The 15,441-nt window shown below is 46.3% G+C and overlaps 1 protein-coding gene across 4 annotated transcripts in view; it reads left to right on the forward strand.

The window, feature by feature from the left end:
* The window catches only part of LOC106581830 (myosin light chain kinase, smooth muscle), an 88,943-nt gene that overhangs the window by 56,263 nt on the left and 17,239 nt on the right, over positions 1-15,441 (forward strand). For all 4 annotated transcript variants that reach the window (XM_014164225.3, XM_014164223.3, XM_014164224.3 and 1 more), the window contains 3 exons: positions 325-1,106; positions 3,430-3,546; positions 4,413-4,481. In XM_014164225.3, coding sequence (XP_014019700.3) covers positions 325-1,106; positions 3,430-3,546; positions 4,413-4,481 — 968 coding nt within the window. The remainder of the gene's footprint in view (positions 1-324; positions 1,107-3,429; positions 3,547-4,412; positions 4,482-15,441) is intronic.

Raw genomic sequence — 15,441 nt, forward strand, 5'->3', positions numbered from 1 at the left:
TTGTCGAGGTCTCTCAACCTGGGCTATTTTTGCCTTCCCTTCTCCCCCTCCCCAGACCCCAGTTTCAAATCCGCTTAATCCCTGAATATAACCAAATAAATAGTTTACAGTACCTCCTCCAGCTGTGCCATTGTTCAAAGCGTGGGGGCTGGGGCCCCGTTCAGGGTGCATGCCCTTCTAAGGCTACTGAAGTCATCTCTGATGTAACATGTTGAGTTGTGGTTCCCCCCCCAATTAACTAGTGGAGGCTGAGCCAGCCAGGGCTTTTAAACAACCCCTGTTTTTTTTCCTCATCCACACCTCGCTCTCTCTGTGCTGCTGCAGCCCTGAGCCTTGTCAGCGTGTGGGAGGAGTGGACGGGACAGTGCGAGGCAGAGCACCACCAAGCAGCAGCTCCATTCCTCAGCAGGGGTCAGAAGAGCCAAGCACAGCCCGGGGACTCCTGAAGAGGCGCGTGGAGACCAAGGAGCACCGCGAGGACCAGATCCGCCTGCAGGAGGCTGAGCAGCGCGACTTCCGCACGGTGCTGGGCAGGAAAGTCACCACCAAGAGCGTCTCAGAGGAGGACCTGAAGGAGATCACGGCGGAACAGATGGACTTCAGGGGCCAGCTCCAGCCTAGAGGGGGCAAGCCCAAGACACTGTCTGAAGATGAGAGGAAGGTCAACACTCCCACGCAGGTGGACTTTAGAGATGTCCTGGGGAAAAAAGGGGGCACCGCCGCCACCTCCCCGAAACCAGATACCGCTCCTACTGAGAAAGGAGAGCCTACAGATTTCAGATCGGTTCTGGCCAACAAGAAGAATGAGACGAGCTTGGAGAAGAATGGGGAGAGCCCTGCTCCAGAAGCAGCAACACCGAAAGCCCCTGCTGCCACTGAGAAGGAGATGAACGCCATCAACTGCGTGGCAGGTGGGATTATTGATAAGAGTAACAACATTGGAAAGGAGCCTTCGTTCAGTCAGAAGCTGAGTGATATGAGCGTGATGGACGGGGCTTGCCTGAGGCTACATTGCCAAGTGACCTGTGACCCCCCAGCTACTATTACCTGGACTCTAGACGGGAAGGTCATCAAGCCCTCCAAGTTCATCAAGCTGTCCAACGAAGGTAAGTATGTGGCCCACTACTAGGCCGACCACGTCTGCGTCCCAAATAGCACCCTATTAGGTTTTTATAGTGGACTGCGTAGGAAATTTGAGACACATCCCATTTCATTCATGTATTGTTCATGTGTTTGTGGAGGCTTGGCTTCTAATATTATAAAGTAGTGATGTGACTGAGTTTTTCCCCTCTTGCGCCGCTGCATTCGATATGGGATATGATGGAAACATATCCCTTTACATAGAGGGAGTCAATGTTATCATAGTGCGTGATATATGTTTTGTTCTGGGTGCTCGTAATTGTTTCCTTGTAGAAAGCCCCACATATTTACAAGGTGGTATAAATCAAATGTAGAGTAAGAATGGCTAAAGGATTCCCTGTTTCTGGGCTCCTGGGGGTCCCTGACACACCGACAACACAGATGTCTTTTTCGTCCCAAATGGCACCCTTTTCCCTAAATAGTGCACTACATAAGGAATGAGGTGTAATTTGGGACGCGTTCGTCCGTAATCACTGCTCTGTTATTTCAGGCAGGTTGATGCAGGTGCCTGATACTCTGGCTATCTTGAAACAGTATTTGTCAGTCCAGTTAGAGTGCATTTGTATGGGGATAACAGTTAGTCCAGAGTTTAGGCAGGGGGTAAGGGTTGCTCTGGGCCCATAGCTTGACGGTAACAACAGCGAGTTGCCTGTCGGTTATTGTGTGCAAGCGAATGACGCCCTGGACCAGAGCTATGTGTAAGGGCTAATTAACAAGACGATCAATGGGCAGCAGCACAGTAACATAACTAGGCACACTGCTCAACCACCAGCTGTTATGCCCTGTGAAACAGCCCCAGATCCAAACCATCACACAGCCAAGTCAGGGCCTCTTCTAATGAAATAATGGAATCATGTATAGGTGACCCCCCCCCCCCCCCCCCGCCCCCCAGGTCATTTTTATTCTCCTTTTATTGTCACTGTGGGTCATGTTGAAGAGTGCACATTTTTCTCATTTACGTCCCACCATAACAAAGGTAGTATGTAAGTTATGTCCTCATGGAGCCATAGGGTAGTAATGGAGGCTACTCTGGCTATGGTTGTGTGTGTACTGGGGGCCACTGTGGCTATGGTTGTGTGTGTACTGGGGGCCACTGTGGCTATGGTTGTGTGTGTACTGGGGGCCACTGTGGCTATGGTTGTGTGTGTACTGGGGGCCACTGTGGCTATGGTTGTGTGTGTACTGGGGGCCACTGTGGCTATGGTTGTGTGTGTACTGGGGGCCACTGTGGCTATGGTTGTGTGTGTACTGGGGGCCACTGTGGCTATGGTTGTGTGTGTACTGGGGGCCACTGTGGCTATGGTTGTGTGTGTACTGGGGGCCACTGTGGCTATGGTTGTGTGTGTACTGGGGGCCACTGTGGCTATGGTTGTGTGTGTACTGGGGGCCACTGTGGCTATGGTTGTGTGTGTACTGGGGGCCACTGTGGCTATGGTTGTGTGTGTACTGGGGGCCACTGTGGCTATGGTTGTGTGTGTGTACTGGGGGCCACTGTGGCTATGGTTGTGTGTGTGTACTGGGGGCCACTGTGGCTATGGTTGTGTGTGTGTACTGGGGGCCACTGTGGCTATGGTTGTGTGTGTACTGGGGGCCACTGTGGCTATGGTTGTGTGTGTACTGGGGGCCACTGTGGCTATGGTTGTGTGTGTGTACTGGGGGCCACTGTGGCTATGGTTGTGTGTGTGTACTGGGGGCCACTGTGGCTATGGTTGTGTGTGTGTACTGGGGGCCACTGTGGCTATGGTTGTGTGTGTGTACTGGGGGCCACTGTGGCTATGGTTGTGTGTGTGTACTGGGGGCCACTGTGGCTATGGTTGTGTGTGTGTACTGGGGGCCACTGTGGCTATGGTGGTGTGTGCACTGGGGGCCACTGTGGCTTGCTGGTGGTGTGTGCACTGGGGGTCACTGTGGCTTGCTGGTGGTGTGTGTGTACACTGGGGGCCACTGTGGCTTGCTGGTGGTGTGTGTGTACACTGGGGGCCACTGTGGCTTGCTGGTGGTGTGTGTGTACACTGGGGGCCACTGTGGCTTGCTGGTGGTGTGTGTGTACACTGGGGGCCACTGTGGCTTGGTGTGTGTGTGTACACTGAGGGCCACTGTGGATGTGATTGTGTACTGGGGGACCCTTTGGCCGTGGTTGTCTGTCTGTGTACTGGGAGCCACAGTGACAAAGTTTCTCTGTGTGTACTGGGGCTACTCTAGCTAAGGTCCTCTCTGTGTGTGTGTGTGTGTGTGTGTGTGTGTGTGTGTGTGTGTGTGTGTGTGTGTGTGTGTGTCTTTTTCTTGCAGGAGGCCAGTGCTCCCTGACCATTGACAAGGCTCTGCCTGAGGACGAGGGCCAGTACAAGTGCCGGGTGGAGAACTCAGCCGGTAAAGCGGAGTGTTCCTGCATGGTGCTGGTGGATGGTGAGTTGTTCCAGGCTGCCGTGTCCCACTTCCATGAGTCCCCCTTGGCCTCCCGGCTGCCCCGGCATCACCCTAGGCACTTCCTGCAATTACAGCGGCCAGATTAGCCGAGCTGGAGTCCCTGTTCCAGGATCCCACTGCACATCTGCCTTTCCCAGCCCCCCAGCACTCACTAACAGGCCTGGATCAAAACATTAGGCAGGGACACACAGTTCAATCCTAGTTTTAGATTAATTCGCAATACGCATTAGTTGAACTGTCGCATACTTCTACTACTGTTGCCGTCAATACAAAAATATGAGATTATGAAACGTAATTTAGGGAAAGGGGGATACCTAGTCAGTTGGACAACTGAATGCCTTCAACTGAAATGTGTCTTCCGCATTTAACCCAGCTGAATCAGAGATGTGCGGGGAGGCTGCCATTTAGCAAAGTGAGTCGAGATAAAATGTTTTGCAGGAGAGACAAAGATGGATACAGGGGCATATCTCAATGATCCAGTTCACTTTAAATGGCCCATTGGGAATCATTACATTTTTAACATGACTGGTTAATTTCATGTATGGTTCACTGTCCATATGGTCTATACACACCATTATATTCCGGACTCTGACATTGCTCGTTAAATTTCTTAATTTCTTTTTTCTTTTTGGATTATGTGTATTTTGTATTACTGCACTGTTGGTGCTAGGAAAACAAGCGACCAATAAACTTTGATTTGATTTCTGTAAAGTACTGTATGTGTCCATGGTTAGTTTTTTGTTACTGATTCAATTCGTAGGGATTATTTTTAGCGTTAAAGAAATGGAAATAATCATGTGTGGGAATAAGTGACCTGAAACATGTTTCGTTTTCCTCTCCCGTAGATCCTACAGACACAAACTCGACAGCAGCTGACAAGAAGAGCAAGAAGCCATCCATCCCTACCTCCGAGAGTGAGTTTCCAAAATATGCTTATTTCCCAAAAAGGAGCGGCATGGGATCTGCCTTTCCCACTGCTGCAGCCTGTCTGCCTCCTCGAGCTCGGGCGCTTTTTATAGCATGTGAACAAAAAATATATAGATTGTTCTTACCCTGTAATCGGCTTGCAGTATGTAGAGAACAAAGGACAGAAATAACATGTCAATAGCGATCAGGAAATGTTTTATCTGAAGTATGTTCGATTTACACGACTAGAAAAGATGACTAAGAAGATGTGCTTATCTTAATAGTACTCTTAATCTTTCCAAGCTGGAGGAATGTGTAGGTAGTTCGACAGAGTTCTGTGCTATACCCCTGCACATTCTTTTCCATATGATTTAATGATGTAAGGTATTAACCTGTAAAGAACCCAGCTGAACCTCCTTCTGAATCAGGCACGCAAATCTTCCTTTACATAAAAGGCTTTGGATCAGGCACGCTTAGGGCTGAGCATGAAGCATGTCCGTTTAGCCCTCCAGCCTGGATGGTTCCTTCCAGGGGTCAGAGGCCACTACGACACCCCTCTCCTCTGTGATGTTTGACAGAGCTAATTGACTGCTGTTTGTCTTTAAGCCCGGGACACTCGCTGGCACTTAAAACAAGCCCAAGGAGGGAGGGAGAGGAAAAGGCAAGGGGGAAAGAGAGGAGAGGGAGGAAGAGAGAGCGAGAGACCCTTTGCATGGCTGCCCCGCTTACTCAACCTCCTCTCCTGAACTTCCATGTAAGGCTCGCGTCTGCCTGTTCCTCAGCCATCTCTTGATTCAGCCAGACGCACATGCTCCGGCCTCTTTTTCCAATACTTGGAGGTTCTGCAGAAAATCTGCCAGCTTTGGGATACGCTTTTGTCCTGCTGGAATGTGGCCTGACCCAAACAAGCTACAAAACTCGGAGCTGTAGGATAGTTTGGAGCAGTTAAATAAAAGCAGGAGGCCGAGACCTGACACAAGAGCCCCAGATTTATTAAGGATAATCTCTTTTGATGTTGAATTCCCAAGTAGGGTAGATTTGAAACAAGTAAAATGTTTTCAAGTCTGGCGTTGGGGTATAATTCTGTTTTTAGAATGATTTAATTCACTACAATGTTCCGACGGTGTATTGGATGTCATGTGAAGCTATAACCCTGATTGTGAGAGTTGGTGTCAGTGCTTATACTGTAATTCTTACATATTTTGTTATTTTACATGGTACTAGAAAGCTTATTGTAGCCAAATGTAACGTTAGTTTTATAGCTTCATTCTGTAGCTAGAGGACTCCTGATATCCGCAGGAGTGATAAGTAGAATTCTTTTGTCTTTATCTGTTGTCTAGTACTGTCTTTTTGCTAGCTAGGGCCATCTACTTTAAGTGCTGCCCGATTTCCCAGTGGCCCACTTGGTGTGTGAACCGCTGACTGCTCATCATTTGCAGGTAGTTGTTGACACATCAACCAGGATCAAGGGGCTTGTTTTAGCCCTCCTAAAGAAAACTGCCTGACAACCTGCCTGCTCGACCCCATCTCCTCCCTTCTGGAGACCTCCTCACTTCCCTCATCAACTCATCCCTGACCACTGGCTGCATCCCCTCTGACTTCAAAATGGCTCGAGTTGCGCCCCTCCTCAAGAAACCAACACTTGACTCATCTGGCGTCAAAAACGACAGACCTGTATCCCTCCTCTCTTTTCTTTCCGAAACACTTGAGCGTGCTATCTTTGATCAACTTTCTCATCGCTCTCAGAACGATCTTCTTGACCCTAAACAGTCAGGCTTGAAGACTGGTCATCCAACCGAGACTGCTCTTCTCTGTGTCAGAGGTTTTCCACACTGCCAAAGCTGACTCTCTCACCTCTGTTCTCATCCTCCTAGATCTATCTGCTGCCTTCGACACCATGAAGCATCAGATCCTCCTCTCCACCCTCTCGGGGCTGGGCGTCTCAGGCTATTTACACTCTTGGATTGCATCCTACCTGGCAGGCTGCTCCTACCAGGTGACGTGGAGTTGATCAGTGTCTGCACCGCGTACTCTCACTACTGGTGTCCCCCGGGGCTCGGTTCTAGGCCCTCTCCTCTTCTCCCTATACACCAAGTCACTCTGCTCCACCATATCCTCACATTGTCGCTCATATCATTGCTATGCGGATGATGCTCAACTACTTTTCTCTTTCACCCCTTCTGACACCCAGGTGGTAACACGCATCTCTGCGTGCCTGGCAGATATCTCAACTTGGATGTCGTCAGCCCACCACCTCAAGCTCAACCTCGACGGAACTGCTATTCCTCCTGGGGAAGGCCTGCCTGCTCAAAGACCTCTCCATTACGGTTGACAACTCAACAGTGTCGCCTTCCCAGAGTGACCCAGGACAACATCCTGTCGTTCTCTGCGAACATCAAAGCAGTGACCCGCTCTTGCAGGTTCATGCTCTACAACATCTGTAGAGTACGACCCTACTTCACACAGGAAGCGGCACAGGTCCTAATCCAGGCACTTGTCCTTTCCTGTCTGGACTATTGCAACTGGCTGTTGGCTGGGCTCTCCGCTTGTGCCATTAAACCCCTGAAACTTATCCAGAATGTAGCAGCCCGTCTAGTTTTCAACCTTCCAAAGTTCTCTCAGGTCACCCTGCTCCTCCGCACCCTCCACTGGCTTCCAGTCAAATCTTGCATCCACTACAAGATCATGGTGCTTACCTATGGAACAGCAAGAGGAACTGCCCCTTCCTACCTTCAGGCGATGCTCAAACCCTACACCCCAACCCGACCACTCTGTTCTGCCACCTCAGGTCTCATGCCCCCCCCCCTACGGGAGGGCAGCTCCCGCTCAGCTCAGCCCAGACCTAGCTCTTCTCTATCCTGGCACCCCAATAGTGGAACCAGCTTCACCTGAAGCTAGGATAGCAGAGTCCCTGCCCATCATTCCCGAAAATGTCTGAAACCCAAACAGTATCTTAAATAATTCTCAACACTTAACTAGCACTTGCACTTGACCCCACCCCTCCTTCTAGCTCCGACTCTACTGATAGCTACGTTGAGGAACAATGTACTTTCTATGCCTGTGATATGTGGTTGTCCTACCTAGCGATCTTAAGATGAATGCACTAACTGTAAGTCGCTCTGGATAAGAGTGTCTGCTACATGACAAAAATGTAAATGTTTTGATTCAGATTCTCATCCAGATGCATGGACGTATTACTTCCAAGTGCTTTATAGAGTGGGCTATCGATGGTATTAGCCATGTTATGGTTTTTCTAAAGCAGTCCCTGTTGCTTGTGTGTTATCTAATTACAGTCACAGAGCGTGGTGAGCCATGGGAAATGCGTCAGTGGTGTAGTGCTATGAAAACAAGCAGCTTTTTCATCCCCGCTGGAAAACTCTAACCCCTGCACATTTATTTAACTTGCGCTCTGGGGCACAGTCCAGCACTGCAGGGTCCTGGAGAGCTCAGAATGCACTGTCCCATCGGGACACTCAACCGCTCCTTTACCTCATATCAAACTGCTTTCATCTGTGCCTCTACTCCTTTTGACAGCCCGTAACAATGCTGGACAAGTGAGATGTAATGTTCTCCCTCTGTTATGACGGAGAGTGTGCTCATCAGGTAATTCAGTGGTTTTGGAGATGCTGTTTCACTAGATTCCATGTGGGGGGGGGGGGGGGGGAATAAAAAACAGATTGTGATACAGGCCTGTGCAATGCAATGTCTCCATATTGTCTAAACACAATGAAAATAGAGAGAACTGACTCCAAGCCTGTGAGAAGGAACCAGATCAGGGCTGCACATCCCTCTGTGGAGGGGTTAAGGCCGGACTTGTTTTGACAGCTTCAACACATCTCCGGCTGGGTAACATGGCGCAACTGCTCTGCAGCTCACATATGGACCATGAGCCTTCAAGGCTTGATATCCTGGGTGCTGGCATAAGAACAGTTTAGTAGCAAGTAGCTGAGAATTCTCCACTTCACGATATGTACATCACATCTCAATGGATTGTATCGTGGAGTTCTCAGCTGAAGGCGTCCACATGTTTTCCATCCGAAACAGTTCAGAACAGTTCATGACTACATTTTATAATGTTTTGGTCTTCGCCAAGGTTTTTTGTTTTGTTTTGTTTTTTTGGGCTGCTCATGCACAAATTGAACGTGGCAAGCCAAAGTCTATGCCCCTTCGGTGATTGGTCAACAGTAGGGATTATTCAACAAAGTCATTCAACGAGAGACTAATTGTTTTCATGCACATTTTTTCACTTGAGCAAAACTGCACCAAACATCTTAGTTGGATGTAAATTTGTGAGACTAAGACCACCTTGACCCCAAAAAATGTATCAGATTTCTTGAGTTACTTTTGGTCATGTAGTGTATGTGGACACCTGCTTGTCGAACATCTCATTCCAAAATCATTGGCATTAATATGGGGTTGGTCCCCCATTTGCTGCCATAACAGCCTCCACTCTTCTGGGAAGGCTTTTCATTAGTGAGGGGTAGGCAATTCCAGTCCTCGAGGGCCTGATTGGAAGAGGTGCTGTTGCGCCTTCTACACCACACTGTCTGTGTGGGTGGACCATTTTCAGTTTGTCCGTGATGTGTACATTGAGCAGTGTATCATTTTTATGGCGCTGGTGTGATCCTGAAACAGCTGTTCCATTTATCTAGAGCTTTGATTTGTTACGTGTGAATGTCCACTATGTCTTGTCACATGGCTGGCTGTTTTTCAAGGATACATGAAAAAGCAGTTTGGTTGAACTCTAGATGGGTGGCTGAACTAGCTAGTTTATATGGTTATAACGGAAAGGTTGCAAGATCGAATCCCCGAGCTGACAACGTAAAAATCCGTTGTTCTGCCCCTGAACAAGGCAGTTAACCCACTGTTCCTAGGCCGTCATTGAAAATAAGAATTTGTTCTTAACTGACTTGCCTAGTTAAATAAAGGTAAAATGAAAAAAATAAAAAATCCAGGTAGAAGATAATGGACCTTATCAGATATTTATGTAGTTGGTGCTGTATATTAACTAATATACATGGGTTCAAACTTAAATTCTTTGTTAGTTTACAATTGTACAATTTATGCTCCCTCCATACAAAAACCACAAAGACTGCCAGAAAGCCAAGAATGAAAGATTTATAATTCCTATGACTCACATATTGCCTGTAGCCTACTGTACATGGTAAGCTGTGGCACATAACCTTTTAGTATGAAAACTGACTGAAGATTTTTCTACAATATTTACAACATTGTAATTGTCAATCTTCATAGAATAAAATCTAATTTCATAAATTACATGTGGAAATCCATGAGTGAACATTAGGTAACAAGCAGCAGATGAAACGAAGCAAATGTAGTGTACTACAGTGCATTCAGAAAGTATTCAGACCCCTTCACTATCTCCACATTTTGTTACATTACAGCCGTATTCTAAAATCAATCTACATACAATACCCTATAATGACAAAGCAAAAACAGGTTTATTTTTTGGGCAAAAGAAACAACTGAAATATCATATTTACATAAGTATTCAGACCTTTTACTCAGTACTTTGTTGAAGCAGCGATTACAGCCTCGAGTCTTCTTGGGTATGATGCTACAAGCTTGACACACCTGTATTTGAGGAGTATCTCCCATTCTTCTCTGCAGATCCGCTCAAGCTCTGTCAGGTTGGATAGGGATCATCGCTGCACAGCTATTTCTTTTTTAGGTCTCTCCGAAGATGTTCGATTGGATTCAAGTCTCGACTCTGGTTGGGCCACTCAAGGACATTCAGAGTCTTGGACCGAAGCCACTCCTGCGTTGTCCTGGCTGTGTGCTTAGGATTGTTGTCCTGGCTGTGTGCTTAGGATTGTTGTCCTGTTGGAAGGTGAACCTTCGCCCTAGTCTGAGGTCCTGAGAGCTCTGGAGCAGGTTTTCATCCAGGATCTCTCTGTACTTTGCTCCGTTCATCTTTCCCTCGATCCTGACAAGTCTCCCAGTCCCTGCCACTAAAAAACATCCCCACAGAATGATACTGCTACCACTATGCTTCACTGTAGGGATGGTGCCAGGTTTTCTCCAGATGTGACACTTTGCATTCAGGCCAAAGAGAATCTTGTTTCTCATGGTCTGAGAGTCCTTTAGCTTCATTTTGGCATACTCCAAGCAGGCTGTCATGTGCCTTTTACTGGGGAGTGGCTTCCATCTGGCCACTCTACCATAAAAGCCTGATTTGGTGGAGTGCTGCAGAGATAATTGTCCCATCTCCACAGAGGAACTCTGGAGCTCTGTCAGTGACCATCTGGTTCTTGGTCACCTCCCTGACCAAGGCCCTTCTCCCCGATTGCTCAGTTTGGCCGGGCGGTCAGCTCTAGGAAGAGTCTTTGTAGTTCCGAACTTCTTCCAATCCTGTCTCAGAGCTCTATGGACAATTCCTTTGACCTCATGGCTTAGTTTTTTCTCTGACATGTACTGTCAACTGTGGGACCTTAAATAGACAGGTGTGTGCCTTTCCAAATCATGTCCAATCAATTGAATTTACCACAGGTGGACTCCAACTTGTAGAAACACCTCAAGGATGATCAATGGAAACAGGATGTACCTGACCTCCAATTTAGTCTCATAGCAAAGGGCCTGAATACTTATGTAAATGTGGAATATTTGTTTATGAATTTGCTAAAAATGTTAACTTGTTTTTGCTTTGTCATTATGGGGTATTGTATGTAGATTTAGGGGGGAATAAAAAAATATATATTTTTAGAATAATGGGGAAAAAGGGTCTGAATACTTTCTGAATGCACTGTTATCTATAGCCCTCAAACTCAACTGTGGACTTTGAAGCCAGTTCCACCGTTTTTTTCATTGTTCCCCTCTAATCAGTGACTGATTTTAGACCTGGGACACCAGGTGGCTGCAATGGATTCAGGTAGAACAGAGAACCAGAATGCTCTGGACCTCTGGCCTCGTACCCCTGATCTATAGTAGGACAACATCAGCAGTTGGCTACCAACAGCTGGCAGACATGTTTACATTTGCTTAGTTTGATCAATTTTATTTAGGTGGAAAATGTGAGCTAAATGCTAGCTAACGTTAGCATAGAGATAGAAAGCTAGCTCTTTTGACTTTCACTTACCCGGTTGACTTCCATGCTCACGGAAGCCCATGATAATGCTCCTCGGTCTCTGCTGGTGCTGCTGGACTATAGATAGTACATGCCTATGGGAAAGAGTAGTTACAGTATAGAGCAAGGTCAAGGTGTTTGTTGGGCTGCGCATTGCGGTAATTCTATACATTTGTATATACAGCCTGCCGAGTGCGGGCTAATCTGAAATGTGACTCTTTGGCATTTCGGAGAAGCCCCAGAGGCATGCTTTCTTTTGGAGGGGTGGATTTTGTTCCTTAGACGCCACATTGATTGTAGGGACAGCATCCACTTTGAGCAGTAATTTCTTGCTGAAGCAATCTTTCCATTGTTGATAGCCGTGGAAATTCGAGGATGAAATGTGTCCCACAGATTGACGAGTAAGCGCACAATGCCTCATTAGCTAAATTTCCATCCAATTGGCGACAGATTGAGACGAATATTCAAAAATCTGCATACTTTTCCCCACCAGACATTTCCATGAAATTGCAGATAAAAGGCTGCGTGATATAGTGCACAAAAATAGATTGTTGCGTTATATAAATCATTTGTAGACTGCAAATTGACCGCAAGAATCCCAAACGGATATAATATTTGAAATAAGTAAATATTAAATAAATAAATCTTGCTTACATTTGTATTCGATCATGTGTCTATTATGCGTGGGAGTACCTGGGGACAGATCCTCAAAATGAAATACATTTCCTGGTGTTTTTATTTCCAACATTGAAAATAATACAAATTTTGCTCAATTTGGGTGTCCAAATAAAAACCACCCGCGGGCCAAATTCAGCCCATGGGCTGCCAGTTGGGGAACCTTGGCCTACATGATGAGTTTATTTTGGACAAAAGAGCAAGATTTTTGTTTGTCAAATGGCAGCCATGCATCGACTATGTCACCAGAATAAGACCCTCAATATTTATTGGCGCATCAAGCTCATCACCTTGCACTTTCACCACCCTGTGAAGTTCACAATTTATTTAATCTGTAGCCGCAACCCTAATAAACTGCATGCTTTCCCGACGAGTCATAGTGGGAGGACCACACATGTCATCGCGTGACTCCAAGTTTACTTCAATATGGTTATTATATATCAATATTTGAGCATAAGTGTTTTCACCGATATTTCTCACATTCAATTTAAAGACCCAAAGATCCCTTGTATGCATGTTATTTAATCTTTTTTTTTTACCCCTTTTTCTCCCCAATTTCGTGATGTTAATTTGGTAGTTAGTTTTGTCCCTTCACTGCAACTCCCATACGGACTCGGGAGAGGTGAAGGTCGCGAGCAATACATCCTCCGAAACACGACTCTGCCAAGCCGTACAACTGGCGACCGCCACAGGAGTTGCAAGAGCGCAATGGGACAAGGACATCCCGGCCGGCCAAACCCTACCCTAACCCGGACGACACTGGGCCAATTGTGCACCGCTGTATGGATCTCTCGGTAGCGGCTGGCTGCAACACAGCCCGGGATCGAACCGAGATCTGTAGTGACGCCTCTAGCAGTGCGATCCAGTGCCTTACACGGAACCCAAACCGGCTGCGCGCATCCGCCATCGTGCGCAAATTTATTTTGTCCCCCCATACCAAACGCGATCACGACACGCAGGTTAAAATATCAAAACAAACTCTGAACCAATTATATTCATTTGGGGACAGGTCGAAAAGCATTAAACATTTATGGCAATTTAGCTAGTTAGCTTGCACTTGCTAGCTAATTTGTCCTATTTAGCTAGCTTGCTGTTGCTAGCTAATTTGTTCTGGGATAGAAACATTGAGTTGTTATTTTACCTGAAATGCACAAGGTCCTCTACTCCGCCAATTCATCCACACATAAAACGGTCAACCGAATCGTTTCTAGTCATCTCTCCTCCTTCCAGGCTTTTTCTTCTCTTGACTTTATATTGCGATTGGCAACTTTCATAAATTAAGTGCATTACCGCCACTGACCTCGTTCGTCTTTCAGTCACCCACACGGGTATAACCAATGAGGAGATGGCACGTGAGTACCTGCTTCTATAAACCAATGAGGAGATGGGAGAGGCAGGATTTGCAGCGCGATCTGTGTCAGAAATGGAACTGATTTCTATTTTAGCCCTTGGCAACACAGATGCTCGTTGGTGCGCGCGAGCAGTGTGGGTGCAATAATTGAATAACATACATTTCTAAATTTACTTTGCAACGCATGCGACACGAGCGGTGTGGTTAGACCAATGTACCACTCGGGAGGCCCTGAGCATATTTTGTTTTGCCGTAATTTTGAACATTTATCGAAAAATATTCTGTTGCAATCAGGCCAGTAATTACTTTTTTTTTATCCAACGTACTTCACGATCATAAAAAGTTTGAATGGAATCATGTTTACACATTTATCCCACTTTTTTCATTCATCGTGTGATGCTGACCACGGGGCATTGTGGGATTTTTTTCCTGAAGATAGAGCTGACTTGGAGAATTTCTAACCCAACTTCAACCTTATGTTATAACAATTGATTTAAGAGTTTGTAATTTGGGAATGTTTTCTATGGATGCTCGAAAGTTACTGTTATGTGTTTCTGGCATTGACAAATAAGTGCTACACAGCCTTTAACCACTAGTGGTGCGTGGGTAAAATCACTGTGGAAACCAAGCCAGGAAAAATGTACAACCTGTGTTGTGATAATTGCGTTGTTTGCTCTATAACCTGTTAGTTCATATGCCTTGACACAGTGATACAGAGATGTATAAGGCCGAGACAATAACAAAACCAGAGAGCAACCTCTGTCCGGTGAAGTCCACAAAGCATATTGCATGTAACAAACCGTTATATGACCTACAATATGGTGAAGCAAGTTAATGTTTCCAACATTTTCAGACTACTAAACAACTATTGATTTAGAACCACAGAGAGTTACCGCAAGTCGCAAAGAACACAGGAGCTGCCTCCACTGTTCCAGCACCATTTCAACATCATCAAATAACCTATGCTTAGTCTAACACAGTGACAAGTAAAATATACATAAAACAATTTAGTCCAATCATTGTAAACTAAATATGTGGCTGTCCATGGTTCGCATTTCTCTCTCTCTGTGTGTGTGTGTGTGCGTGCGTTCGTTCGTTCGCGCAAGTAGAAAAAAAAGTCTAAAATGCTTGCTCACTAGCCTAAATTCCTTTCATGGGCAACGATGTGCCAAGCCAGCTAGTTAACATTAGCCTACTACGTCTAGCTACATGTTGAACTTCCATCCTCTCTGGCCAGGGGCACAATGTATGAATTAATGGTTGGATCAGAATCGCAGTTACAATCATTGGCCAGTGTGGAGAATGAAGTAAAACCACAAGTCCAAATCCCTGTCTCCATCCATGGCTAATTTAAGAGAGGGGCAATTTTAGCTAGCCAGCTAGCCACCGTAGGACCACAACGCAACAACATGCAACAATTTAAGTTTGTTTCTGTCAATAACGTTTTGCTTTTGATGTGATTGGAGTGAAGCCAAATCCAAACTGGCTTTCCTTGCCCCTTTTTTTATATATATTTTTTTGGTGTGCCAGGACAATTCACAGTTGAGCTCACTCAGACAATCAGCGATGAGCTAAACTATGTTATACTTTTTCAATCAAGGGAGGCCAAATGCTCACTGCCTTCCCTTGCGTTCAGTGCTATGGATGGCAACAATGTCATACTCTTTCTGACCAGACAGAGTCAGACGAGTAGGGTTTCGCTCACACTGATGCTTTCTCTAGTGAGATACAGCCTCTTGTGAAAAGAAGGAAAATTATGAAACGCAGACCATTTCTGGGGGAAACCTGGCTTCCCTTGGTACCGATGAATACACACACACACACTACCTTTTAACTGCAGCTCAAAGGCTGGGTGCAG

This window comes from Salmo salar, chromosome 21 (assembly GCF_965601325.2).
Source record: "Salmo salar chromosome 21, fSalSal1, whole genome shotgun sequence".
NCBI classification, from domain to species: domain Eukaryota; kingdom Metazoa; phylum Chordata; class Actinopteri; order Salmoniformes; family Salmonidae; genus Salmo; species Salmo salar.